Genomic DNA, 27,592 nt, shown 5'->3' on the forward strand with positions numbered 1-27,592 from the left:
GGCAGAGCCAGGACCTGGACCGGTCTGGGCCTTCAGCAGAGTGAGACGGCCCCATGTCAGACGTGGCTCTGCCTCTGCTCCTGGGACGTGTTGCAGCGTGAAGGTCTCTGTTTCACACGGGTCGGCGACGCCCAGCTGCACAAGGCATTTCTCTAGAGACGGTGAGAGTCAGGCCTGGGTCCTGGCTGGGTACCTGGGCGTGTCCTGCACCCCTGCCCACTGCTTGCAGGCGGCCCGGCCGGGTCACGGCCAGGGGCAGGGGACCCTGCCTCCCCTCCATCCCACGCACATTGCCGCATTCGGCGAGGCAGGTGGGAGGAAGTCAGCTTGGAAACGAAGCCGGGGTCCAGAAACGGACCCTCGTTACCCTCCCGGGCATCCCCTGGCTCTGGTGGCGCCCCTACTCGTCCGCAGGTTAAGCCCTTGGGTTTAGAGGGCCTGGGGATGGGGCGAGCCGCAGGACTCAGTGTCTGCGGGTTTGGAGCCTGTGTTTCTCCCTCCCAGAGAGCCCTCCCTGCCCTTTAGATGTGAGCTGAAAACAAGTCGGCAGAGGTAACGTCCCCTCAGCGGGGAGCACCCCACTGCCGCACGGTGCCAGGTGCCAGTGTGGGGGCGCACGCGATGCCGGTCGTGGAGCCTGTCCAGTCGCCCCCCGCAGTGCCCGGGGGCGGACAGACGGGCCTTTTCTCTGGGAGTATGCTCCCTGTCCTAAACGTCCCCTGTGCTCCCCGACTCGTCCCTGCCCCACCCCGGCCCCGACAACCAGCGATTTCTCCACCGTCTTTATGGTTTTGCTTCGTCCGGGCGCCGGGCAGTTGGACCCACGCAGCGTGTGGCCTTTCTGGATGGGCTGCTTTCGCTCCGCGCTTGGGGTTCCTCCCTGTCTTTTCGCGGCGCGGTGGCTCACTCGTCTCCGTGCTGAGTGACACCCCACTGTCTGGATGCACCAGTGTGTCATCCGCCCGCCGGGAAGCATCTTGGGCGCTTCCGCGTTTGCGCGATGAGGCGGGAAACGGCCACAAACGCCCGTGCGCTGGTTTTGCTGTGGACACCAGTTTTCACGCCCGCGGCAAATGCCAGCGCGTGGGATGGCTGGGTCGCGTGGTGAGAGTGCGTTTAGTTTTGTCAGAGCCACCAGACTGTCCTCCCGGGGGACTGTGCCGTCCGCCTCCCCGCCAGCCTTGGGTGAGCTTCCTGCCGCCCATGCTGTGGGCAGCCCGAGGCGCAGCCAGCGTCTGGACGCGGCCGTGCTGGCAGGCGCGGTGGCATGTCCTCGCCGTTCGGGCCGTTTTGCACAGAGGCCGCTGGGGCCACCTCCTCAGCCCCGGCTCTCCCCTCACCGCTTACACGTGACGGACGCACCCCACAAAGCGTCTGCTCCCAGGGCCGGGTCGGCTGTCGGTTCCTTTACCCGCCCCCACCTGGCACTGCCCAGGTTCCCCGTGGCCGTGGGCCCTGCCCACCACAGCTCTGAGGCCTGTCTGGGCCTCCTCTGCAGGGCTGGGCACATGCCGGTCCCTCTCCCACAGTGCCCAGCTCCTGCAGGAGGGGCTGGCACAGAACAGGTGCGCCATCAAAACGGGGCGGGGGTGAGCAAATCCCATCGCTTATGCCCGCAGCACCCACCCCGGTGCCCTGGGCCTCCGTGCTGCTCTGGGCCAGCTGCTGCGCCCCACGTCTACCCACTCCCCTCCTGCGCGGGGGCCTGTGGAGTTTTGGTGACCCCCGTGCTCCCCCAGGCCAGTGCGCCCCTGTTGCGTGGCTGTGTCCAGGCACCTGTGACTGTCCTCATCCCCAGAGCCCATGGGGACCACGTCTCAGCTATGCGCACATCCACCTGGCCCGGCCCACAGCCAGGCACGAGGTTGTCCCCAGGCCTGCTCGCAGGACGCAAGGCGCAGGACGCAAGGCGCAGGACAGCCCTCTGCCTCCCCGCAGACGCAGAGCACCGGGAGCGTCTGGGATGCAAAGCACATCTGCTCCCGTGACAGGAAAATGCGCCTGTGATTTATGAGGCCCCAGCTGCCTTCTGAGGGGACGTTCCTGGGGGTTCTGGGTTTGCTGAGAACAGTCAGCCTCATTCTAGAAGCCAGTGGCTGTGTGCAGGGAGGGGGCTGTGAGATTGGAGGGGACGCAGCCCCTGAACCGGTCTGTGCGAAGAAAGGGGCAGAGACAGACAGACGGACAGACGGACAGACAGAGACAGGAGAGCTGCCACGGCACACCCCAGCAGGGCAGACCTTAGGGGGACGAGCTACATGCGGATCGGAGGGTCGTGACTCGGGAGTGGAACGCTGCACCCTGGTGAGCACTTGGGGCCGTGGTCAGACCGACCTTCGGACTCTCGGTCACTGTCCCTTGACGGGACCACAGAGTCCCAGCTGGCCCTCGCAAGACAGCTGTCACCTCGCGCCCGCTAAGGTGGCCGCCGCCTCAAAGCGTGATGAGTGTCGGGGTGGGGGAGCCCTGGAGCCTGCCCACCGCGGGGGTACACCCAGGAGACACGATGTGGCAGCTCCACGAACCCCACAGCCGCGCGAGCCGGGGGCAGCTCCACGAACCCCACAGCCGCACGAGCCGGGGGCGCAGCCCCACGTCGGGACGTGCCAAAGGCAACCGAAAGCACCGTCTGTCCACAGATGGTCGTGCGCCGGGGTCACCACGGCACGGCTGACCCGGCCGGGGGGAGCCGCCTGACCGCTCATCAAGGGCCGAGCGGACAGTGTGGCCCGTCGTGCAGTGCAGTGGGAGACGCGGCCTCCAACAGGAAGGCCCTTCCGCCACGGCACGGGTGGACTGGGGGACGCTGCGCCCGGGGCAGCAAGCCCGCCACGAAAAGACAAGCACTGTGTGAGTCCACGCACGCGAGGGACCCGGAGGCCGGGGGCGGGGGCCGTCGGACAGAAACACGTTTTCGGTTTTGGGGGTGGCGAGAGTTCAGAGGTCGGAGCCTGCCGTGTGGGCACCAGGCCCCTGAACCGCACACCTCAAAACGACAGAGGTGGTAAACTCTATGCCGTGTGTTTGTATGACGATTTTAAAAACCATTCAGATGGTTTTCTGGAACTTTCCAGACTGGAGATCTATATCAACTGGGAGAGGAACAGGTCTTGGGCAGGGATCCCCAGTACGGGTCCTGTCTGCCCCCGGACCCTCCACAAGCTGGGGGCCTTGCAGCCCTGTGAGGGGCCCTCGCGGGGGTCCTGGGTCACTGTGACAGTCAGGGCCAGCTTGGGCCCTCAGACTCAGAGGCTGCCCAGGCAAGGGCCACCGGGACTGCTCCTTTGAACCTTAGCCCAGGGACTGGGGGTGCTGGCCTGAGTGGGCTTCGGGCTGGACTGCGGCCTGAGCTGGCGGCCAGGACTCCGGCCAGGCCACCTTGGGGGCCTGACGGATCAGAGGGGTGGCCTCAGGTGATGGCCCCTGGTGCGTTCAGGCTCCCAGCACCTTCTCAGCGGAAGCGATGCTCACGCATCTCAGAGAAAAGGTTGGGTCCGAGCCTCGCAGGCACTGGAGCCATGAGCGTGTTTGAGCGTGTCCGCATGCAGATTGGTCACTTTGGCCGCCCTGTGGAGGCAAGGGCGGCCCTTCTTTCCCGAGAACTAGGCTAAAGGTCTGTCGATTTGCTCCAGATGTGTGTCTTCGAGGTCATTCAGCCGAAGGGCTTCAGTCGTCAGTTGTCTTTGGAGCTGAGTTACAGAATGACGCGCGGCCGGGGGCCCGGGGAGGCTGGCCCGGGACAGGCCCGCTCGGCCTTCGGCACCGGCCCGCTGGCTGGGCTGATGAAGGAGGCTGGTGTCGCCATGGCGTTTCAGGCTGACGCGTCCCGAGCAGGGAACCAGACGGAGCGAGGGCTCCTGCCAAGATGGAGGGCAGCAGGACGGCAGGAGAGGTGGCCGAGGGTCCCCGGGTGGAGGGGACGGCACGTGTGGGGTGGGCAGGCTGCTGGGGGAGGGGAAGAGGGGACGGGACGGCCACACGTGCACCATCCCAAACCCGCCTTGCTGTCCAGCCGCGTCGCCCAGCCAGGGGAGGACAGAGGGGAACATGACCCAAAGGCTCATCCGTCTCTGAAAGATCTGATAAGTGAGCCTGTAAGGAACGTTCTGGAACATCTCAGCGTCAAAAACAAAATAATGAAATGCGTTTGTTTGGATCTCTCTCTGGAGAACCTGGGTTTCTCGTAGTCCACCGCCCCGTCCCCAAGCCCCCTGGGAATGGGGACTCTGTGCACTGGCTCAGGACCAGAAGCTCCCGCTCAACTTGCGGCCCGTATTTCTTCAGGAAAGAAGCCATGATTTGCTCGCCGCTGGACGCCGGGTTGGGATGCAGGCCACCGCGGGGAGGAGGCGGGGCCTCGGGCAGGATGTGGCGGGTGGGGACCAGCCTCCTGAGGGACCACGGACCGAGGCTGGTGGCCGGCGGGTTAGCCACCAGCACCTCCCCAGATGCTGTCATCACATCCTCACGTGTCCCTAAGTCCCAAAGACTCTGGAGACAATGCAGAAAATGTGACACATGCTCACCAGCTTCCCACCCCCTCCATGCTTTGACACCGGTTGGGCCCTGGCTGGGGATGCGGGGCGTCCGGAGGCTGTCGCTGTCTCCGGCGGCAGTGGACCCAGCTATCTCTCTGCTCTGGGGGCACACGGTAGGCACTCGGCCTTTCGAGGGGCCCTGGTAACGGATGAGCAGGAAGGTCCCAGCCACGGGTCCCAGGAGGCCATGTACCTGCCGCGCGTTTTCCCTGTGGTGGCACCTGTCGGCTACGGAGTGCAGGGTTGCCCGGCCCCTTGAAGTGGGGGGGTGGCGGGCAGTGAGCTGGACGTGGAGGGCTAGGTGGAGCCACAGAGACACCGTGAACTTCAGCCCCCCGACCGGGGTCACGAGGATGCCATCATCAGGCCAGACAAGTCCCCACGATGTCAGCCACTCGCCCCAGTTCCGGGGGACGGGGAGGGTGGTCACGGGTCTCTGCAGATTCCTCCCCTGTCCCCAAGTACCGTAAAAATAAAGAGATAGATGGACAGGTTACCTCGTGACCTTGGCAATGACCCCTGGGTCAGTGCAGGGTCCTGAGTGAGTGTTTCCTTCAGGAGACTCTGATGCAATAGAGAAAAACAAAGAGCGGACTTAGTTTTCGTGGGGCTTCCCCACTGGTAGAGCTGGAGGGGGCACCGAGAAGCGGGGCGCCCGAGGCCTACAGGCGGGGCGCAAGTCCTGGCCCACTACGGCCTGTGGGTGTGGGGCCTGGCCCAACCGACCCCGCCTCTGCCCCTGGGGGTGTGGGACGCCAGTAATCCCAGGCCCCCCCAGTGGGCCAGGGGCCTCTTGGTGGCCCAGAACCTTCCCTACTCTGAAGAATTTCACAACTGGGAAGCACAGAGCCTAGGGCAAAATGACGGTGACGTGTCCTGTGAACTGCCTCCCAGAGCTGCCAGGTGCAAAGAGTCAGTCCCTTCTTTTCTTGAGCACCCTTGGGGCAGTCACGAGGCACACTGCTGTGTCAGCTCCCCCTGGGCACTGGGGGGGAAAAAACCCCGTTCGGGGACGGTCCCCCACACTGTGAAACTAGTTCACGAAAGAGAAACCTCTCAGAGTACTTGTCATAACCGTGATACCAAAACCTGCCAAAGATTAAAAACAAACAGACCCATCTCCTTAGGAACGCAGATCGAATTCCTGGTGAACTTGGTGAACTATAAGGAAGATAAATTCACAACCTTTCCAAAGAGCGAGGCACGTGACGAGGAGGCTTTATTTATGGACCACGAGGGCGACTTAACCTCAGGTGCCTCTGCCAGGCTCTGACACACTGGCAATTCATCAAAAGCGTTAAAATTATTCATGATCTCTTCCTGAATTACGCAATTCAGCACATCCACCGTTAAAACAGTTGAAATAAATATAATCACCTCAATAGGTGCTGAAAATGTGTTTGAGAAAATTGGCCATATTTCTGATATTAAAATCTCCCTTCTGGTGCTCGACACCTCCAAAAGCCACCAGAAAAAGGTTCTTGCTGCCGTCGTAGAGAGTGTCCGTTCCAGAAGCCGACGTTTGCCTGGAAGTTGAGTTCACACCGGCACGCTGCTGTAACGCCGCCCGGAGCTTTTTAAGGTGATTCTATAAAACAAGAAACAAAGAAATCGAGACGGGATGGTAGAAAGCAGGAAGACAAAAATATGATTATTTGGAGACGACACAATTGTCTCCCAGGAGGTCCTTTCAGAACCATCGGAACCAATGAAACCATTTAGAAAGTGAAGATGATTTTTAAAAACACCCTCATGCACGCTAGGGATAACCAATTAGATCATAGAATGAGACAGACAGATGCCGGTCACACAAACAGAAATGAGCGGAACCTCACATTTGCTCGCTGAGAAAGGGGGGGACTTCTGAGAAGGGCCGTCTCTCGGCCGGGGGATCCAGCAGCATGTTTTTCTGAACGAGAAGCTGTCCTGGCTCTGAGCCCTTCGGGAGATACTCAGTGCTCTCGTCAGCGTGCCGTTTCTTTCCCAGATTAATCCATACAGTTAATATAAGTTTTAATTCGATGCACTTATTCTCAGGTACACACGGAAGAGGCAGACAACAGGTGTATCCAAAGCACATCTGACAAGGAGACGTGAGGGGAGGGCCTGGGGCTGCCGGACGTTCCCGGGCCCCAGGACCGAGGTCACCGGGCAGGTCGAGGGCAGAAGGAAACGCAACGGCGTAGAGCCGCAGAGAGGTCGGGAGCGGCCGGCATCTCTGTCCCGCACAGGTCAAGGGGGCGGTTCTCAGGAGTGGGGAACTACTCAGAGTATGATCCCGAATGGCTGGGGTCCAGCCGGTGTCCTAAGAACAGCCACGGGGTCGTGAAGACAGACGTGCTCCGGCTCTCGGGGCGCTGTCCTCCCTGGCGGTCCCCTCCCTTGTCCCCAAGCCAGCAATTCAGTAGTTGACCGCTTTGCCGTTGGTGGGGCCCAGGTCGTCAGCCCCACGGCCTGGCCGCTCCCTTTACCAGAGCCCGCCTGGAACACCTGTGGACAGCCCAGCCTCGCCTTTCAGAGTCACCGCCATACGTAACTTTCCTACGATGTCCCAGTCCGGAGTTGAATGGCAGCCGAGGACCACAGACTCCAGAGCGTCACGGAGCAAAAGGGGCGGAGACTCGGAGCTGGCTCAGGCCCTGGCCCCCTCAGCCCCGCCCCGAGGCTCTGGCCTCCCTCAGGGACGTGCGTGCTCCGTGACCTCGGATGCCCATGGTGTGGAGACAGCCCCGGCCCGATCTGCTTTCCGGGTGACGTCTCAGCCCGCAGGGCGATGTGCCTTCAGAGGTGGCACAGACCGAAAACAGTTCTCCAAGCCCACAGTGACCGCACAGGCTTAGTGTCGCCCACGGGCCGCCGCGGGCTGTGGCCGTGGCTGGGGCAGGCGTAGTGGGGCGGAAGGGGCGCTGGTCCAGGCGGGGGCCTCGGCGGACTCCAACCTGCACCCAGCCAGGCTCGGGAGCGACTCTTCCCTCTCTCGCTGATTCAAGGGTCGCCTGGTAAACGCCCCAGTGAGGGTGTGTGTTCGGGGGGAGGGGCCGAGATGCCTGGCCCTGGAAAGCGGGCTGTCATTAGCCGAGCGTTCTAACTGCGTAGTATCAAGTCACAGCGAGTGCTTCGTGCAGACATGGGGCCTGGCGGGCCCAGAGGCAGGAAGGGGTCGCCACCCTGGCTGGGCACAGCTCTTTCCTGGCTCTCTCCTGCTGAGCCCGTGTGCCCCAGCCCAGGCGGGGGTCTGCCCCGGTCTCCGTCGGAACCCAGGACAGAGTGGGTTAGTGGCTTTCCGATGAGACCAGCGCTCTGGGGTCTTCTGGGCTGAGTGAGTGGGGGACAAAGCCTCGGAGGTGGACGCAGGTTAATAAGGTGACCAGCTGCAGAAGCCCACGCTTGTCCCCGGGCTGCCAGCCTGATCGACAGGCCCCTTCACTCTCAGAAGTGTCACTTTAGATGCCGTGTCATGTGGCCATCCAGACCGGCACAGATGCACGCACATGTATGCGCACATGCAGCACACACATGCACTTGCCGTGCACACACATGCACATGTGCACACATGCAATACACATGCATGTGCACACATGTAGCACACGAGCTGTGTGTGCATGCACAGACACACGTGTGCGTATGTGCACACACACATGCACACGTGCACATGCACACACGCGCACATGCACACACGCGCACATGCACACACGCGCACATGCACACACGCGCACATGCACACACATGCTGTTCTGCTCAGGGGCCGCACAGCAGGTCAGGGGTTAAGTTCCAGCCCCCTGGCTCCCCTCCCCCTCAGCAGCAGCCCGGTCCCCCAAACTCTTGGATGCTCAGCAGTGAGCTCACCGGCTCTGTGCTCCCCAAGAGCGTGGAAGCCCCGGCCTGTCTCCAGCCGTCCCTGCTGCCCACCTGTGCTGCATGGCCTCCTGTGAACTGGGGCCACTGGACAAGGTGGTGGCTGGATGCGGGTAGCCCCTCCCACCACGGCTCTGGGCCGCACAGAAACACACAGAAACGCAGAGCCGCGCCCCTCACCGGCTTCGAGCAGCCAGCTCTGGAGCAAGTGCAGACTTGACGTGGGTCAGCGCTGACTCATGCTGCTGAGTTCAGAGCGCTGGGCCTCGCGGGCCTGGCTTCTGGGGCAGAAGCCGCCCACCCTGCCGCTCAGCTCCCTCCCTGCTCGGGCCTCTGGACACGGCGCAGCGATCTGTGCAAACACTTAATTCGTGAGGGAAACGCCTTGAAGGGAGCGAATTAGTTTGTAGCTCACAGATTCGTTTTGTCCCGTGAGGAGGGAACTGACTGGAATCTGCTCGGAGTGCTGTGAAGTGATCACTCAATTTTAAGAGTTTCCCGAGAAGAAAGCTTCTTTAACAACGCAGGAGGACGCTGCCCGAGCGCGGCGTCCCGAACCCGGGGCGGTCCTGGCCGCCCGGAGCCCGCGGCCGCGGCGACTCAGGACCAGGTGGGCTCCGTGCAGGTGCCTGCCGGGCTGGGCGGGGCCTAGGGGGAGCCAGGCTTCTGCGGGGGACCTGGTATTGATGGCATCCTTCCCACACGTGCGACGGGCCAAGTGCAGATGACGACCCCGTCCTGAGACCCCTCCCCTGTTCAGGCAGGGCTGACCGCGCGTGCCCAGCGTCACCCAGAGGGACTCGGGGTGCGCGTGCTTGCGGGCCTGATGGACGTGAGCGATTCTTAGATGCCGCTGCCCCTCCGGCCTCTGTCTTCCTACTGGTCCTTCGAGGCCGGTGCGTTCTGGGCCCCGCATTTTGCGCTGCCACCCGCCCACGTGCTACGGGCTGTGCCTCGGGGGGAGCGCGGTGTCTGTGAGGGTCCTGTGCTGTGCTGTGCTGGGGACGGGGCAGCGGACTGTTTCCTGCACCCACTGGAGCCGCCGCCTGGACCGTGTCCTGCTGAGCAGCACGGGACGGGGCGCCGGGGGCCGGCGGGGCCTGCGCTGGTGTAGACGGGCCAACGCGCTGCTCATGGGCAAAGCTCTGGGGGCTTAAAACCCGCTGGCACTCACACTGCAGTGGCCGGTCTCCAAGGAGCGGGCGGGCTTACGCGACACCACACAGGAAGAGCGAGGACAGGCACGGGGACGCACGGCGGGGGCCGGGGGCGGCCAGCGTCCTTCATTCCTCGCGAGCCTTTAATTCCCACACGAGGCAGAGGGGCGGGCGGGGCGTCGAAGGCACATCCGGCAACACACGCCACGTTTGCCGGAGAGTTTTCTGGAAGCCTGGCCGGGGGAAACTCAGCTCCCCGCGGGGGCGAGCCAGCGGCACCCCAGCACCCGGACGCCGTGCCTCGTCGGGGTGGAGAGCTGCGAGGGCCACGTAGCGCTGGTTCCGGCCGTCACAGCGTCTGCGGGGTGCGGGAGCCGACGGCAGGAGAGCCGCCCGCCCTGAGAGGCCGGAGCAGAGGGTCCGGCTCAGCCCCTCGTACCTGCGCCTTAAGTGTGACCCGCCCTCCTGTGTTTCCCCGAGGTCCCTCTAGCCCCCTGTCCCCTTCAGAGTGTTTCCATTAAACCAGGACCCTCCCCAAGAAGGACCGGGGTGCTCACAGCACCGAGCGCCCGAGGGGCTGAGGGCCTCGCACCTTTAACCAGCTCTTTCGTCAGAGGCCAGCTGTGCCCCCAGTGAGCACTCAGATGTTGAGGCTCCAGAATCACGAGCCCCTAGGCCCATAGCGCCCCCGCTTCTGCCTGGGGGAGGGGAGGTCCAGCGTGGGGATGAGAGTGACCGGAGTCACTCAGTGAGCAGGGGCCAAGGGGCGACAGGAGAGCTCGGCCCGGCCCGATGGGACCTTCCTTAGCAGAACAGCCTCACGCCCGGCGGCAGGTTCTAGAGACAGCAGGTTCTGGAACTGACGCTCCCGTGGGATGGGGTGTCGGCCCCGCCCCCGGTGTCCAGCCATAAGCCCCAGGAGGCCCCAGGCAAGGCAGCGATTCGTGGGCAGGCTTGAGGGGTGTGGTCACCTCGCCCACGCCACCAGACAGGTCCCTGGTCCCTGCCTGGGCTCTGAGACGCGGCGCTAGGCTGAGGCTGACTGGAGGGCCCCAGGGTCAAGCAGACTCAGCCTCGGCGCCTGCAGGGCTGGACCAAGGCTGGCTTCTGCACGGGTTCTGGGGTGCTCCCTGCCGCCAGCAGCCGCCCCCCAGGAAGATGCCAGGGCCCAGCCAGGATAAGTTCCTCCCCCAGACCCTCCCGGCTCCCGGGGTGCCACCATAACGAGGCAGAGCAAGGCCAAGGGCTTCACTGTACAGCTTCCCCCCGGGGGAGAACACCGCCGTCGAGCGTACGCGTGAGTACGTGTCCCCCCGAAAAGCTCGGGGCGTCTGGGGTCCGTCTGGCCCATCAGAGCCTCCTCCAGCTTCACGAGCTGCTCAGCTCTCAGCAACGCCCCGAACCGTGGGGGCAGGGGGCAGCCGTGCCCCGGCCAGTGCCCCCCTCCCTGGGGAGCTGTGGGGGTGGGCACAGTGGCGGCGAGGTCCCCTCCCCTGTCCCCCTGCTTCCTCGCTTGCCACACGGGCCCGGCTCGCCCCTGCCGAGTGGACGGTGGTCTCCTCGGGCATCTGCACAGCCCGCGGTTCTGGCCGCGCCCCTGCCTCGTGGCTCTCGGCTGTTCCGAGGTCAGCGCCGTCGGGTCTGGGCGCTGTCCCTGGCCGGGTCTTGTGGCTTGGTGTCCGCGGGGCAGGTGGATGCTGTTCGACGATGCTAAGACATCGCCGTCGAGACCCCCAGGAATCCTGCCGCCGGCGCTGTGAGCCCCTGCACAGCGGGGGGACGAAGGGCCTGGGCGGGGACACTGCAGGGCGGTGTCCACATGTCCGCAGTGTGCGGGAGATCGAGGCTCCCGGCCGCAGTGCTAACAAGCCGCCCGGAGTGACGGGGCCCAGAGGGACATCACCTCGAGGACACTGTGCTGCCATCCTGAGGACCAGGCACCGGTCACCTGGAGGAGAGAGGGGAGCAGGGATGGCACGTGGCGCCCAGTCGTCGCCTCCCCCCAGCCCAACGCGCCGCCGGGGCGCGCGCTCGCGAACGGGCCCCACTGAGCCGGCTCACGGTGGACGCGTGGCGCCGCGCTCCTTCGGGGTGTCGCCCTCAGCTTGCTTGGAACGGCGTTTTCATTTTAGAAGTTGCCTTCTCTCCTCTCGCCGCCCCCTCTGCCGTTTCTCCCCGGCATGCTGAGCACCCCCCGCCGTGATGCGGCGAATTTCCAGGAGTCTCGTCCCAACATCGGGCAGAGAATAACGTAATTAAATTAAATTATTAGTTTTTCAAGCGGCGGTCTACAAATTGCTTTCTGTGTTTTGGACAAAGCTTTGTTTAAAACCCTTGCTCTGGCCCTCGGGGCAGACCGCGTGGCACACCCCAGCGCTGAGCACCCCCCTTCCCCGCAGGACCCCTGCGGCCAGGCGGGGCGTGGACCAGCTCCTCTGATGATCAGCTTTGGGAGCAAGAGACAATGGCTGTTCCAGGCCGAAATGCAGAACTGTGCAGGCCCCTGGTCTCTCTTTGCTGCCGCCGTGAGGCAAGGCCGTGCGCCCCATGCCGGGGGACACTCCGCCAGCCTCAGTCCCGAGTCTCCGCGGGGAGCAGCGCCCCAGCCAGGCCCACTGTGCAGGAAGAGTGGGCCACGCGGAAACGGCCGTGGCGTTCAGCACCGAGCCGCAGGGGCCGGCGGTGGCTGCGAGGGCCCTGGCTCGCCCTGAGGGCCGCCCCGCAGTCAGAGGCGGACAGTCGGACGCCCCGTGGGTCTCTCCCACGTCGCCCTGGGGCCGGAGGCAGGCAGACCCTGCCCTGTGAGACGGGTACCTGAGTAGGACGGTTGTCTGAAGCGAGTCGTTTCAGAGTCGTCTCGAAGGCACTCGATTTCCAAAGGCACTTTCCACCGAAGTCTCTCACGCATCACAGAACTTAACGTTTGCGGCTCCATCGTCTGTTGACCGAATGTGGATCTCTATACGCCAGGTTTCATTCAGGGGCAGCGTCCACTCATATCGCGGTTCCCCTGGGCGTCATTTGAGTTCTTCTCCGCGTGCCGCCTCATTTCCAGTCCCGCCGCCTCATTTCCTGTCCCGCCGCCTTATTTCCAGTCCCGCTTCCCCGTTGGGTGTCGCTAGAGCTCGCTTCTCCCTTCCGACGCCGCTGCTCCGTGCTCCTGTGCAAGGTGGCGTTTTATTTTACAGCGGCTTCCAACCTGCAGCCTTCACGACTGCACAGGACATCTGCGTCCCGTCTCTTCGTTGACAGACCTCGATTAAAGAGCGCCGAGGAGGGGGGGCGGGTTCCTGGACCCGGGGTCGAGGTGGGCGGCTGACTTCCCGCACACACATCCGCATCGCCTCCTTTTCCCACATTCGTGGGGTCTGTCCAGCTAGGATGCGCAGCTGGAGTTCGAAGGGTAACTAAATGCATTAAAATAGGCAGAGGAGGGCGGGGCGCCCACTGGGCAGGAGCCCTGTCTCATCAGAACTATCGAGGCGAATACTCAGAGACTTCAGCTGCTCAGCTTCGAGAGTAACTCCAAGGTCCTGTTCGGAGTCTCCGGGCCTTCGCTCTGTAGTCATCCCGGCTCTCAGACTCGGGCTTGGCTGCAGTCAGTGGAGAAGCACCCGGGGCGTCCGGGGCCGTGCACGACCAGACGGGCCACGTGTGCGGCTGTGGTTCCCGCACGAGGCCACACAGGCTGACCCGCCAGAACGGTCCCTGGCAGGCGGGCGATCGGAGCCTTCCGATAAGGAGAGGGGTTCCCCCGCCCCACCCCCGGGCACATGCTGGCTGCCCACCTGGCGGTGCCGCAGGCTCCAGCGAGCGCAGGCTCCTTCCGCATCTGCGCCCCAATTCCCGGCCACCCCAGGGCTGCTGGGCCCAGCAGGGGGCTCGTGGGGCAAACGGAGAAGCCGAGAAGCCGAGCGTGACCGGAGTGTCGCTCGGGGCCCCGAGTTTACACTGATTTCTGTGGGAGGGACCAGTTAGAAGCGATGTGAGTGTGTAATTTCTACCTCCAAACCGTGCACTCGGTTGACAGTGACGGGCAGATGAGGGACCAAGGGGACCCTTCTTAGGGACAGCGGTGGCCCTTCTTAGAGAAGGGCGTGTGTGGGGTGGTGTTTGCACATGGCGTATGCGCGCATGGTGCACGTGTGCATCCACACGTAGACACGTGCTGTGTGGTGTGCGAAGGTACGACACACACTCACACACACTCACACACACGCCGTGTGTAGACCGAGCACACTGACAGCGGGTACGTGTAAACACACGGGAGCCGCTGCGGCCGGCCCGCCCCGTGCCTCGCGGGCAGAGCAGGACTCCGGCCCTCCGAGAGCGACAGCCTGCGGTGGAGGCGGCTTCTCAGACAGGACAGTGCGTGGACGGGCGCCACCGGGTCGGGCTGCGTGACGCGTCTACATGCAGCGCATCGTCACCCGCACGGCGGGGCTCACCCCTCGCCTGTGGGCAGGCGGGGCCCGGCCCTTTACAGGTGGGAAGAGTGTTGCCGGAGGCCGCAGGGCCCTGTGGGACGTGGCGGTGTCAGGCCCCGGTCACAGCAGAGCCGCCTTCCACGCAGCCTGCGTCCAGGGCCTCACCCAGGAGCAGGGCCAGGAGCCTGGGAAAAGGAGGGGGCACCTTCCGGACACCATGGCCTGGGGGACGGCGCCCCATGCAGGTTCTTTTTCAGAAATGTGGCCAGAAATGTGCGTATGCACAGTCATGCCTCATCCCTGTCGCTTCGGTAAAAACTCACTGTTTAGGAAAATACTCGGTAACTCAGGGTTTTTTTCCTAATCAAAGTATTTTGAGAACAAAATAAACTGTAAGATGCGTCTGAGGATGCTGTAACATATAAATGTGGGGTTTCAACCCAAGAATATAGAGTTTTTAAAAACAGCAAAAATGAACATACTTCTGTATGTCCTTACTTGACCCTGGGGGCCGAGGGCATGGAGGTCACGGCCAGGGAGGCCCCAGCGAGCGTCTGCCCCCCGGACCTGCTGTCCCAGACCAGAGCCTCACAGTGCAGCACGGGCCCAGCAGTACCGGGACAGGGGGCCTTCCCAGACACCCCAGCACGCTCAGCGCCAGGAAGGGGACACTCACCGGCCAGGAAGGGGACACTCACCGCCAGGAAGGGGACACTCACTGCCAGGAAGGGGACACTCACAGGAAGGGACACTCACTGCCAGGAAGGGGACACTCACCGCCAGGAAGGGGACACTCACTGCCAGGAAGGGGACACTGCAGTCATTTGTGGGCAAGGTCCACGTACATTTACCCACCCTTGTGGAACCTTCTAGATGCGATACAGGCAAAGGAAGCCCTTCAATTAGCTTACATTGTGTACCGTGAAATTAGAAGTTGAACCTCAAACGAAACGTTGGGGGGTCACCATTTTTCGTTGCCAAGTGCTAGACGTTCCTTTTGGGAGAAAATATCCAGCCCATTTTCCGGGGGCAACGCCAGCCCCCGCGTTTTGGGGTCGGCAGGGTGGCCCTGACTCTTCGGAGGGCCGGGACTCCGGGGGACCCCTCGGGCCCCATCTGGTGGCGGCGGGAGCATCTCCGGGGCATTCCCCTCCGGCATCGGCATGGGGCCCGCCCTCCGGCGTGCCCGCCTGCGCTGCGGCCTTGGCTCCTGCCCTGCGTCCGCCGTCCCCGAGGCCGGCGGGCTCCCAGGCGTCTGAGGTCAGCGGTGGGGAGGACGGAAGGCGACAGGAGCATCCATCCCGCGCCCTGCCCCTGGCAGACCGGCCGCCGCGCCTGCGCGAGGGGTGTGTGGAGGCCCAGGGATAAGAGACGGTGACAGCGGAAGTTCAAAGGTCAGGGGTCGCCGTGGCTGCTGGCAGCACCTGGCTCTAGGGTGCAGCGAAGCTGGGGCCTGTGGCCTCGGGGAGGGGCAGCGGCGCACTGTGCGGGCGGAACGGCCAGGCCAGCAAACCCACCGTCCGTGGTGCCCGCGTGTCCCGTCCCCTCAGACACCAGAGCCCTGCAGAGCGCAGCCAGGGGGCTTCCGAGGGAATTAGCAGGAGGTTGGGGCCGGCAGGAGGGAGGCGGGGCCCCCAGGTTCACCTGCGGCTTTGCTCCGGGTGCCTGTGCCATCCCTCAGCTCGGCTGGTCCTTCCGCGATGTGCCTCTGTCTGGCTGGTCGCAGGGTGGGGCAGGGTGCTCCTGCTGCTGGCGGCCCTCACCCTGCAGAGGCCTTGGTCCCAGAGGGGTGCTCGTCAGGCCACCTCCAAAATAGGCGGTCCTTGCCAGCCTGTGCTGACGACCCGACGCCTCGCGTGGCGCCCTGCCCAGGTCCCTCGCCCGCCAGTCGCCGGTCACTGTGCTGCTCTTTCAGCTGCATCAGGAGCCCGCCTCCCTCCTGCCCTGGGGGTCCCGCCAAGGTCCACCCTTCCTACCCCCGCCCCCCTCACCCCCCCGTGCCGTTACCACATCCTCGGCTCTGCAGTCCTCGAAGACCCAGCCGCACCCCGGCGTCTGCGAACGGCTCCCCACCCCCCGAAACTGAGCTGCCGCCTCCTCCGGGCCTCATCACGTGCCGATAGCGTGTCACGTGTTCCTTCTGCCGGGACCTTTCACGTGTAGGACGTGCGCTCGGTTTTCACAGCGAGGGAGACACAGACCTCCGAGTGCTTCCGTCTTTCCAACACGTCGTGCTTGGTTGTGACAATCTGTTGTCTGCGTCACGTGAACTGTGACACGGCCGAGGACAGGGACCACGCCATTGCTGCTGGTATCAGCAGAGCGCCTGGCGTCGGCCGACCTCCGGCTGACAGTCTCTTGAGCTGACGCTGCCATCACTGGGACCGTTGTGCCTTCAGATGCTTGTTTGTCACCTCTGTGACATTTCCTAAGTCAGAGGCCCTGGCTGAGGACCCACGTGACAGGTGCTGTGGGAGCAAAGCCACCGGCGTGAGAGCAAGCATCTCTGGCCCAAGACTAGCTGGCTGGAGCTCTGGGGGCACTGCAGCCTGGACTGGTGACTTGGGGTAAGGCACCCCAACCCCAGGCCCCATCTCCTCATCTCTGAAGTGACGTCATCGTCAAAGTCACTTCCTGCACCACCAGCCGAAGCAGGTCCCTGCCGGGGGACTGTTTACCCCATCCTCTCCCACGCACGAAGTAATTGGAAGCGGCATTTGGTGACATCTGGAGAAGTCATAGCTCTGGCTGAAGCAGCCGTGGATCTAGGGGCCCACGTCCCGGAACGAGGCTGCGGCCTCTGTCATCTGGCTGCTCAGGACGCTGGCTCACTCTCTCGAAACGCTTCCAGCATCCCGTGACTTGTGGAGAAGATGCGGAAGGGCCCCCCCGGAGGACGGCAGGACGGGTCAATGCCGAGGGTCGTTGGGGACACGGGCTTCCTGCTGCAGACCCCCAAGACCCAGGAGGCCGGCCTGGAAGGCTCGGGGTGCAGTCTGCAGGGTGGGCCTCTCAAGGTGGCGGCACTGGGAGGCGCCCTGGAGAAGGGACCTGCTGGTCACCCAGGGGTGAACTATCCCTCTCCCAGGCCGTCCCCGAGCCGCCTTCTCCTTGGCAGACAGGCCATTCCTGAGTCGCCACAGCCAAGCCCAAGGCGAGAGGCGGAGACAGCGCGCGGCTCCCAGCGGGCCTGGCGTTCTCAGCCCCTGGAGGAGCGAGGCCTGGAAGCCGCCGTGGACACAGGGAGCCGTGGCGCAGCGGCCCCATGCGGTAAACAGGGCCCTTCCCATTGACTCCTCTTTGTCACGCACGGCAAGAGCTGGCGTCACCGCCTGAAGCGTGGGCCCAGGAGAAGGACAGCCCGTCCTCGCCTGCCCTCGCCCTGCCGCCGACCCCGGCCCTCGGCCCTGGGGTGCAGGGGCCCACGCAGGTGGTGTCCCCAAGCCTGGGGTGTGCTGTGGACGCAGAGGGGGACCAGAGAGCACAGCCCGCGTCGGTGGCACCGGGCACAGGAGCACATGGCCTGTGCGGGCGTCAGAGCAGCCGACCCGCCGGCACGCTCCGCCGGCACGCTCCGCCGGCATGCACGCGCCCGCCGCTCCTGGACATCCGCGAGGTCACCGCAGCGCGGTGCGGGGCGGGCAGCACCCCGGGCGGTTCCCTGCGGGGTCAGCAGAAGCCCGTCCACCTGCCGGGTGTCCCAAGAGCTTTGTGGGTGCGATGGGGGAACCTGCCCCACAGCTGTCCCTGGGGAGAGCTGGACTCTGCGAGGGGAGGGGCCGGGCCCCACCCACCCGAATCCCGGATCCTCACTGGCTCTGACCCGCTTTGCGGAGCCCTGAGCAGCACCGCGGGCCCCACTGCGGCCCCCCTGCCCCTCACTGGCCCGAGACGGACAGGGCCATGGCCCGTGTCTGAACTGGGCCCACGGAGAGACCAGAGTGTCCTGACTGCAGCAGCCACTGTTCGGTTCAGGGGCCACTTACAGACAGCCTTGTAACGTGTAGGGACACCGCATGGGGGTGAAGGGCCTGGGCGGGGGACGAGGCGGCTGGGGCACAGCCACCCAGAGGAAGCTGGAATGACTCTCTCAGGTCCAGGCGCCTCTGACGAAACTGAGTTTGTGCCACCCTCCTCTGCCCACCGCCACCCGGAACCCGCCCCTTTGAAAATCAGTGTCAGGCGCCAGAGTCCGAGGTGCAGACGGAGGCTCAGACGGAGAGTCCGCCACCCTCCCGCGTCCTCGGTTTTAGAAGCAGATTCTCAAACCGTCCGGGGAGGGGGCGTGTCCGGCGCCCCACCCCCCAAGGCCGTTTCTCTGTCCTCCCGCCTCGCCCCGCCCCCACTCCGCTTCCAGGCCCAGCTCACAGCCAGGAGAGGTGCGGGGGTGGGAGGCGGGGTCGGGAGGCGGGGTCGGCGTTGAGGGGCGGGGCCTGGGCTGTGAGCCCGCCCCACAGAGACCCCGTGTGTGCCTTCACTTTGCCCAGCACCCTGCACGCGACTGGCCTCGCCTGTTGCATCCGACGGGACGGTGCACCTGTCCGCTAGGGGACCGTCCAGTGTACAGCCCGCCACTCCCTCTCCCCTTTATCCCGGCCCGACTGGAGCTGGCCGCTTACAGGTCCAGCCTGGAAGGAGGGCTCCATTCTCTCTCCCGAAAGGAAAATGCTTCGTTTGCTCCTGTCCCTGGACACGGCGTTTGTCACAGAGACAGCGGTTGGGCAAGGCGGCTCCGGCGGTGAGGTTGGTGCCGGCCACCCACTGGCACTGCCCAGAGCCAGCACACTCAGAGCCAACGGCCTCCTCGAAGCCCTTCCCCAAAGGGGAAGAAACCATTCAGCTGCAGGGGTGACACCGCACCTGTCTCCGGTACCCCTGCTGCCCGCCCTTTTGGGTCCATGATCCTCAAGGTGCAGCCAGACCAGCTGGACATGGGCTGGCTGCACGGCGTGTCCACCGCCTGTGCCACCTGCCCCCCGGCCTTCTACCTGCCTGAGGCTGTCTGGGGCTCTTGGGCAAAATTTCAGCCACAGCCTCAGGGTCCAGCTGCCAGTGGGGGGTGAAGGCCCCCATGCTGTCCAGCCGCACCCCACCCCCGCCCCGCCCCGGCTGGGCAGACAGACGCAGCTGCACACAGTTCAGGTGGCTTTACACGGGGGTCGGTCCTGGGCCCCAGATGGTTCACATTTGTTGCTGAGAATGCCGTCCGTGTCAGCAGACGTGCTGGGGTCAGGGTGATGTCTAGGGGGCCAGGCCCGGAGGCTTTCTTTCAGAAAGACAAATGAGTCTGCCACTGTTTCTCCAAGGCCCTGAGGAGCAAAGCCTGGAACCCAGCACTGCTGGGTGGCCCTGTCGGCCCCGGCTTTTGGGGGGAGCCTGCGTTCCCCCCTGGAAGGCAGCTCGCATATCCGAGCCGTGGCAGCTCCCCTCCCCCGGGGGAAGGGTCCCATGAGCTTTCTCTAGCTGCCCCCATCAGTTATCTAATTACACTGCGTTCCCCGGGACAGTGGCCTTTGATGTGCTGCCCAGGGCCATTTACAACGATCCACATGTGGAGTGCCCTGAACTTGAAGAAAAGAAGCGTGCACGTGTGCATGTGTGAGTGTGTGTGTGCACGACATGTGTGCACATTTCTGCACGTGTGTGTATGTCTGTGTGCACATGTGCCTGTGTGTACGCATGCGTGTGTGCACACGTGTATGTGTGTGTGCACATGTGTGCATGCACGTGTGTTTCATGCACACACATTTTAGGGAAAATGTGCCTTAGCCTTTTCAAATCTGTCTTGATTCAGCAAAGATTCTCAGCTTTCCTGAGGAGCTGGGCGTCAGTGAGGAGTTCAGGGTTCCGTGGGCAGGGGCCGGGGGTGGCCAGGGAGGAAGCACACATCTCCCGCTGCCACTGCTGGACAGAATCGGGGCCGTCCACTCACACCGACATCACGTGCGCTGACACACATTCACTGACACACTCACACCGACACACACACTCCGCTGAGGATGTCACCCATCGCTGTATCAAAAACTCTTCTGCGTTTCGATGCCTTTGCGTGTCCCAGAGCTGAGGTGCCCTCCCCAAACCCTGGCCCCGCCCTGCCTCAGACCCCTCGCGGTGACTGGTGCCCGGCTCTCAGCCCCCTCCTTGGCGAAGCCGCCCCAAGCCCCCGCTCTGAGCCCCCGCCCCGAGCCCCCGCCCAGGCTGCCAATGCAGGCCTGGTCCCTCGGTCTCAGCACCCAAGCTGCAGCCACCAGAGCCCTTCCCCAGCCGCCCCACCGTGCTCCTCTGGGGTGAGGGCACCCCTTGTGCCAGCGTGCCCCAACACAGAGAGGGCTCCCCGGGGATTCTCGACGAAGGCCTGGACTCTTCGAGGTCTGACGGTCACGGGGTTACTCGTGTGTGTTCAGCAGCCGTGGGAGCGAGTGCTCCTGCATCAGGCCCAGGGAGGGGCTTGGCAACCCCGGGAAAGCGGGGCGCAGGAGCCTCGCAGGCCAGGCTGGCCGGGGCCTGGTCAAGCTCAGTCTCCTGGGAAGGACAATGCCCTGAATCCGGGGCTGGTGGCGAGCTGGTGGGGCGTGAGGGCTGGCGGTCACCTGTGGCGCCAGCAGTGGCTGTGAGCTGCGGTCATCTGGTTTCCCCCTCTGCCCCCTCCGCACCCCTCACCGCCTGCACCCCCCAGTCACACCGTCAGGCCCGGGGCCTGCACAGCCCTGTGAGCCGAAGCCTTTGGTGGGTGCGGGAGGCAGGAGGGTCTGGGGGGCCTGCGCGGGGGGGTCTGGGGGCTGAGGAGGGGGCAGGGTGGGAAGGGAGGCTGCAGCTCGGTGCTGGGCCCGGCCCAGGGACAGCGGCTTGAGGATGTCTGGTGACCCTGACGAGAGGTCAGCTGTTCCGTTTCCGCAGGGAGGGGGCGCCCGTCAAGGTGACCGGCCCGCAGGACGCCGAGGGAGGCAGATGTCTCGAGCTCCCCGCTCCTTGTCTTCCAGACTCCCTCGGGCCCGAGGAGCACGCGGAACTGGGACGCGTCCGAGTCTAACTTCTGAAACCTGAACGACCTCAAGGAAGCCTCCCGCCCTCCTCTCCAGCAGGACACTCAGACGGGGGCCGGCGGCCGTGACCGACGGAGGAGTGGACCGCGCTCCCTCCGGGCCCGGGCCGGTCCCCACGGGGGAGGTGGCTCTCACGGGCCGCTCGCTGGCGACATAGCCACTGCCATCTCCGCCACTGTCCGGACCCCCTTCCGGGTTTCGTTGGGGGGAGGGGCGTTTTGTCTGGAAGTCTCTAGATGCGGGAACACATTGACGAGGATTTGGGGTTTGTATTTCTCTCCAAGTGCCTTTTCTAATGTATATTTTTTAATAAAACGGAAATGCATTCCTGTACCATTCTGTTCAAACTGGACCGAGGCTCTCGGGAAGGACCCTCAGGCCCCCGCACCCTGACCCGCAGGGCTGTTCCGGGCGAGCCCGGCACGCACCCCTCGCCCCTGCTCCCTCTCCGCACCCCCCGCACCCCGGGGTTCGCTCTGCCGATACTCTTCAGTTTCTGTTCGGTGTGTATGTTGCGTGTTTGTTTTATTTATTGAGATGTTTTTAACAAGCTCAGTGACCGCGGGCGGCTCTGTGTTCTGCCCCCCGCCCCCAGGGGACAATAAAGACGTCGCAGCCTGGCCTCCGTCTGCTCTCTCCTCCACGTCACGCCCGAGGAAGTCGGCCCAGGCCGCCAAGCGGGGGACGAGAAAGGACGTGAGGCACTGTATGCCACATGGAGTCATGGAACTTTCTAGAAAGTGCCATCTCTAATGTGGTGCAGAGTGTTAACAGAGCCAGGCCCAGGAATGCCGGGGTGAGGGGCTTCAGCCCCTCCTGGTGCCCGCCTTCCCAGCCGGCGACCCCTGCAGCCTCAGCGGCCAGCGGTGATGGTGACGCTGCCTGACCATTTTCTGTCCCTCGGATAGGACCCACTCCCCGTGTCCCGTCCCTGCTGTCTGAGGTCAGCGCTAGCCAATGCTGGCTCCAAACCCCTCCCCCCCGCCAGAGGCCAGGAATTCCTGGCCGTCCCCAGACGTGACACCCTGTTCCTCCTCTGCATTTCTCCAGATGGGTCGCTGTCTGTCCTGAATACGTTCCAGACCCCGTGTCTGCCACGTGTCCACGTGCACATGCGGGGGGCAGCACCTGTGTGTGCAGGTGAGGATGGAGGCCTCGCCCAGCAACCAGAAGGCGAGTCTGGTCGGGAGCTGCTCCGGGCGGGCAGAAGACGGATGCATCTCCGTGAGGGGCTGGGCCCCACGTCCTGACCGCGGGCCTCCCTGCCATGCTCGTGGGTGCCAAGGGGTTGTGGGGGCCCCCAGGTTGAGAGCGTTCAGCTGGGGACCCGCACATCACCAAGGCAGCACCGGGGCCCTCGGAAGCATGCCAGAGTCTGGGGGATGATGCTCCCCACGGACCACACAGACCCCGTCCAGCTCCTGAACAGGATTCCAGCCAGAGAGGTCCAGGCAGGACTGGGGTGGCCGTGAACCCCCTTTGCCCACTCTTCCTCCTCCCCCCTCGCCCAGGGAGGGGCAGGAGCTCCAGCAATGCTAGCCTGACCTCAGCTTCTGTCACCTGGCTGCTTCTGGGGTGACCTTGATGCAGCACAGCTTCCCCTGGGGCCGGCCCCACCTCGAGGGGCCCTGTGTACCTGTCTGGGGCCTGATCCCTGCAGCACAAGCCCCAGCCCCCCGTGCACACAACAAGTGTGCATGCATGGACATACGCATGCACACGCACACGCCTACACCCTGCAGGACCTTGGAAAGACCAGGCTGGCTGCTGAGTCCTGGCGTGAGAGTCTGGCCCGCCCCGTGCCATCCTGCTGGCGAGGCCCGTGGAACTCATGGTGCCTCAGACCCTCCTGGCATAAGTCACGGAGGTGGCGAGGAGCCCTGGGAAAGCCATGCGAGGTCATTATGGGTTGGACTGTGCCCCCCACCCAGTTCCCATGTTGGCGTCCTGGCCCCCCGCACCTCAGAATGTGGCCTTATGTGGAGGTGGGGTCTTTACAGAGGTGACCAGGTTAAAGTGGGGTTGTCAGGTGGATTCTCTTCCAATACGACAGGCGTCCTCACGAAACAGGAGGTCGAGGCACAGACAGGCACAGAGGGAAGACCACATGGGACACAGGGAGAGGACGCCGTCCGCACGCCTGGGGGGGCCCGGGACGGCCCCCCACAGCTCGGTCTCAGCTTCCGCCTCCGTACCTGGCAGGCGGTGACTTCCCGCTGTTTAGGCGGCCCAGTGTGGGGGCCTCGCGGGGCAGCCCCCCACCCCAGGCAGCTGCCTCCTCCTGCCGCCTGTGGGGGGAGGGGGGTGGCTTGCACCCTCACTTTGACCTCGTCACCTGCAGACGACTGTCCTCCATGGAGACCCGACGATGTAGAGGAAAGAGGGTGTTTCGCTGCCTGCAGGATTACGACCCAAAAGAGGGTCTCTCTCCGTGAGCGCCACACCCCTTCAGAAGTGTGGTCCAGCCCAGACGCCGCCACCCGACCGGCCAGAGGCAAAACAATCAGCTCAGGACAAAAGTAATCCCAACGAGGCACAGATCCCTCCCGTGCCGAGCTTCCGCTTCAAAACGTGCTGCTGGGGGCAGAAGACCGTCACACACACATGTGTGTGCGAACATGCACACAAGCACACACATGCTCACGCATGCACATGCGCGTACACGCATGCACACACGCGCACATGTGCACATACATGTTCACACATGCACATGTGTGCATGCACACATGCATGCACACATGCGTGCGCATGCTCACACATGCACACTCATACATGGGCGCACACACATGCACATTCACGCATGCGCACACACATACATGTTCACACACGCACACATACATACACCTGCACCCACATGCACACACGTCTGAAGGACAGACCCCGATCAATGGAACAGAGCAGAGCAGAGGACGCGGAAATCAACCCAACAGGCCCAACCCGCTTTCCGTAGAAGCGCGAAAGTGGTCCGGTGGAGGAAAAGCTGGCTTTCTTATTTCGTACCATTTCCAGTCCAAGTGCTGCCGGCGCTGCTGGCATCAGAAGGCAAAGCGCAGACCTCAAGCTCGGTGACCCTCCTTATAAAACAGTAACTCAACGTGGGTCGCGGACTTAAGCGTACAACCTAAAACGATAAACTTTTAGAAGAAAGAAGATAAATCTTCGTATCTGGGGCTCAGCGTAGACTTCTTAAGACTCGACACTGAAACACAACTATAAGAGGAAAGTGGATAAATCGACCTACATCAACATTTAGTCGCTTTGGCTGTGAAGACTAACAGGACGGAAAGACGAGCTGCATGCTGGGAGGAGACGCTTGCAAACCACACACGTGGCAAAGGACTGGTGCGCAGGATGCACGAAGAACGCTGAGAAGAGTAAAAATATCGAATGGTCCAGCTGGACAATGGGCAAAACGTGTGCAGAGACATTTCATCCAAGAGGATGTACGGATCACAGATCAGCACGTGAAAATTGTTTAGCACCGTAGAAGTACACATTAAAACCGAAATGAGGCATAACTACACACCGATCAAATGGCTAAAGTAAGAATTAGTGACCACACTAAATGCGGGCGAGGATGTGGAGAAATCGGATTATCTTTACACTGCCGGTGGGAAGGTCAAGGATCTAGCCACTCTAGAGAAGAGTCTGGAGGCTTCTTCAAACACTGAACGTGCAACCACTACGCGACCCAGCAATTCCGCTCCCGGGCCTCCATCCCAGAAAACGAAACTTTAGGCTCACACAGACACCCGTACACAGTTGTGTACAGCAGCTTTGTCTGTTACAGCCCGAACCAGGAACAACCCGGGCTCCTTCTAAAGGTGACTCAACCAGCTGGGGCTCAACCGCCCCGCGGGACACCACTCAGCGGTAAAAAGGAGTGAACTGTCGGCACACGCAGCACCCGATGCCTCTCCGAAGAATTACGGCGAGTGCAGATGGCCACTTCCAAAGCGTTACACGTTGTAGGATTCTATTTCGAGAACATTCTGGAAATGACAAAACCCTAGAATTGGAGAACAGAGTAACCGGAGAGGGGAGTGGGCGTGGCCGTAAGGAGGCGACACGCTGGCCGCAGGTGGGGCGAGGGGCGTCCTGCACTCTGCGGTGCCCGGGGGTGTCCCAGCTGCGATGCTGCGATACTGTGCTCCAGCTCGGAGGACGGTCCCGCCGGCGGGAGCCTGGTGGGCTGCGCCGGGTCACTCTGCAGTCTCTTCCTTCCTTCCTTCCTTCCTTCCTTCCTTCCTTCCTTCTTCCTCCTCCCTCCTCTCTCCTTCCCTTCCCTCCTCCTCCCTTCCTTCCTTCCTTCCTTCCTTCCTTCCTCCTCTTCCTCCTTCCTCTCCTTCCTTCCTTCCTTCCTTCTCCTTCCTTCCTTCCTCTTCCTTCCTTCCTTTCCTTCCTCTTTTTCCTTTTTTTCCTCCTTCCCTCCCTCCCTTCCTTCCCTTTTCAACATCTAGGGATTTATTTTTTGAAGTATAATTTATACACAGTGAAACGTGCCAAGCCCGCATTTTGTCTAGGTCGGTGAGTTTCAGCAAGTGTTTACATTTGTGTAAACTCGCCCGGTGACGACACAGACACTGAAAATTCCTCCTTGCTCTCTCGTTGCCCCCCAAAAAGAGGCGTTGCTGCTTTCGTCGTGTGAAAACGGAGTCGGTTCCCTGCCCGGGAGCTCTGTGCAAAGGGGTCACGCCGTCGGGTCTGGCTTCTTCCCTCGGCGTGGCTTTGAGATTCTTTTTATGTTGCGTGTGACTATTTCTTAAACGGCACTTGGACCAACGATTATCTCAAAATAAAAAGTTTAATTAAAGATAAACACTACACATCAAGATGAATCGCACGAAGCGGCCCCTCCCCACGGTGAAGAAGCCACGTCCACGCGTCGTGGCTTTGCGGAAAGCGCGGGGGCCGACACGGGCAAGCTCGAGTCCCTGTGCCTTTAAGAGGCCATGACCTTGAGCTGGCCTCTGCCCTGCCGGGGGTCCCCCTTCCTATGGGAGCGGTGCAGAACCTCGGAATTTAAGAATCTTCCAAACTCTTTATTTCTGTGTTGAAAGCACAGTTTGGGCCTCTGTGTCTGCAGGGGTCACGGCAGGGGCTGGAGCAGGGTCCGCGCTGGTCGATGTCACAGCTGAGCTTCTTCCTTATGTTCCTTTGGGGCCATGACGACAAGGAGGCGGAGCCTGAACTTGCTCTTCCCGGTGGGTCTGCCGGGTCTGCCACGTTCCCTGCCCGCCCTCCGGCCCTCGCCCGGTGCTCGCCGTACAGGGCCGACCGGCTCACGTGGCAAGGGCTTCGGCTGAGCACGCTGCCCAGTGCTGCCACTGGGCGGAAGGGCTCGGCCACTGGAGGGAGCGCCGGCCACCCGCGGCCTCCCTGAGCCATGGGCGGCTTCCCCAGCACGTGTGGACGGGCCGCTCCACCGAGGGCCCCCAGCTGTAAACGGAACGACGCGGGTCACCGCCAAGTCCCATGGTTCCCATCTAACTTCCCCGAGGACAGCGGCGTGTCGTGCCAACAAGTAACGCGCAGAAAGCAAGGCGCACAGCGCCGGTGAACCGTGAGTCCCGGGGGCACAGCGGGCAGCCCCCGCCTCTGCCTCGCGGCCCCTCGCGGCCCAGCGCCGTGCTCACAGGGCGTGCTTCCCGTGGGCCCCACATCCTGGTCCTCGCCCCAGTGTTTGGTGGCGTCAGCCTTTCTCACGCCCTCCCGTCAAGCTGTCCCCCGCCTTTGCTTCGCCGTGGGGTTTCCGTGTCGGTCAGGGCCCCTGAGGATCAGGACCGCAGGGCACCCGTGGCTCTGCCCCCCAGAAAGCGGCCCCCATACCCAGTCTGCCCTCTGGAGAGCCAAGTGGGGTGCTGCTGCCACGTGGTCCCGGTCAGAGGCACCGGAACAGGGAGTGCCTGTGTCCAGGGACAGGAGGTGACTGTCCCAGCGCCCTCGGGGACGACCGCCCGCCCGTGGCCTCCGGCTCCGCTCAGGCCGCAGGCTCAGGCCGACGCCCGCCTCAGCGCCCAGGTGCTCTCTGCTCAGCCCCCAAACTCGAACACCATCTCCCCAGAAAACGGCCTCCATTTACCCCGAAGCAGGGTGCCAGCTGGCTGTGCACCCCTAACCCCGTCAGGCCGACACGATCAACCATCCCGAGTTCCTTGTGAGCTGAGCGTTTAAGGCATCTCCGCAGCCGTCAGCGTTTCTGTTGTGGTCACTGTTCTTTGTTGCTGCTTCGTTACGAACTCGTAAACGTCTCTGCATTTGGAACACGCGCCCTGTGGACTGTCACGCCCACCACAGTGTGACACGCGTGGCCCCCAGCGACCCCACCGCTGCCTGAGAACGTGCCACCGGCTGACGACTGGACACTTCCCGTGGGCTGTGCCACCTTCTCCTGTCCCTGCGTGGGCTGCTGTGGCAGGGGCCCCGCCATCCCCGTCCACGGGCAGAGGAGCTGAATTCTACATGGGTTAGGTGACCACCCAGGGTCACGTGACAGTGTGCGTCAGAGAGCGGTCACCTTCAGTAGATGCTTGGCCTCGATGTTCACACACGCACAGGGACACACACGGACA

At 63.3% G+C, this 27,592-nt stretch overlaps 1 protein-coding gene across 2 annotated transcripts in view; it reads left to right on the forward strand.

The window, feature by feature from the left end:
• TWIST2 (twist family bHLH transcription factor 2) overlaps positions 1-21,640 on the forward strand; it is a 39,348-nt gene extending 17,708 nt beyond the window's left edge. For both annotated transcript variants that reach the window (XM_039860811.1, XM_039860803.1), the window contains exon 2: positions 20,958-21,640. In XM_039860811.1, coding sequence (XP_039716745.1) covers positions 20,958-21,021 — 64 coding nt within the window. In that variant the 3' untranslated portion in view covers positions 21,022-21,640. The remainder of the gene's footprint in view (positions 1-20,957) is intronic.
• Positions 21,641-27,592: the final 5,952 nt, after the last annotated feature.

The sequence above is a fragment of the Pteropus medius genome, unplaced genomic scaffold (genome assembly GCF_902729225.1).
Source record: "Pteropus medius unplaced genomic scaffold, Ma_sr-lr_union100, whole genome shotgun sequence".
Classification (NCBI taxonomy): domain Eukaryota; kingdom Metazoa; phylum Chordata; class Mammalia; order Chiroptera; family Pteropodidae; genus Pteropus; species Pteropus medius.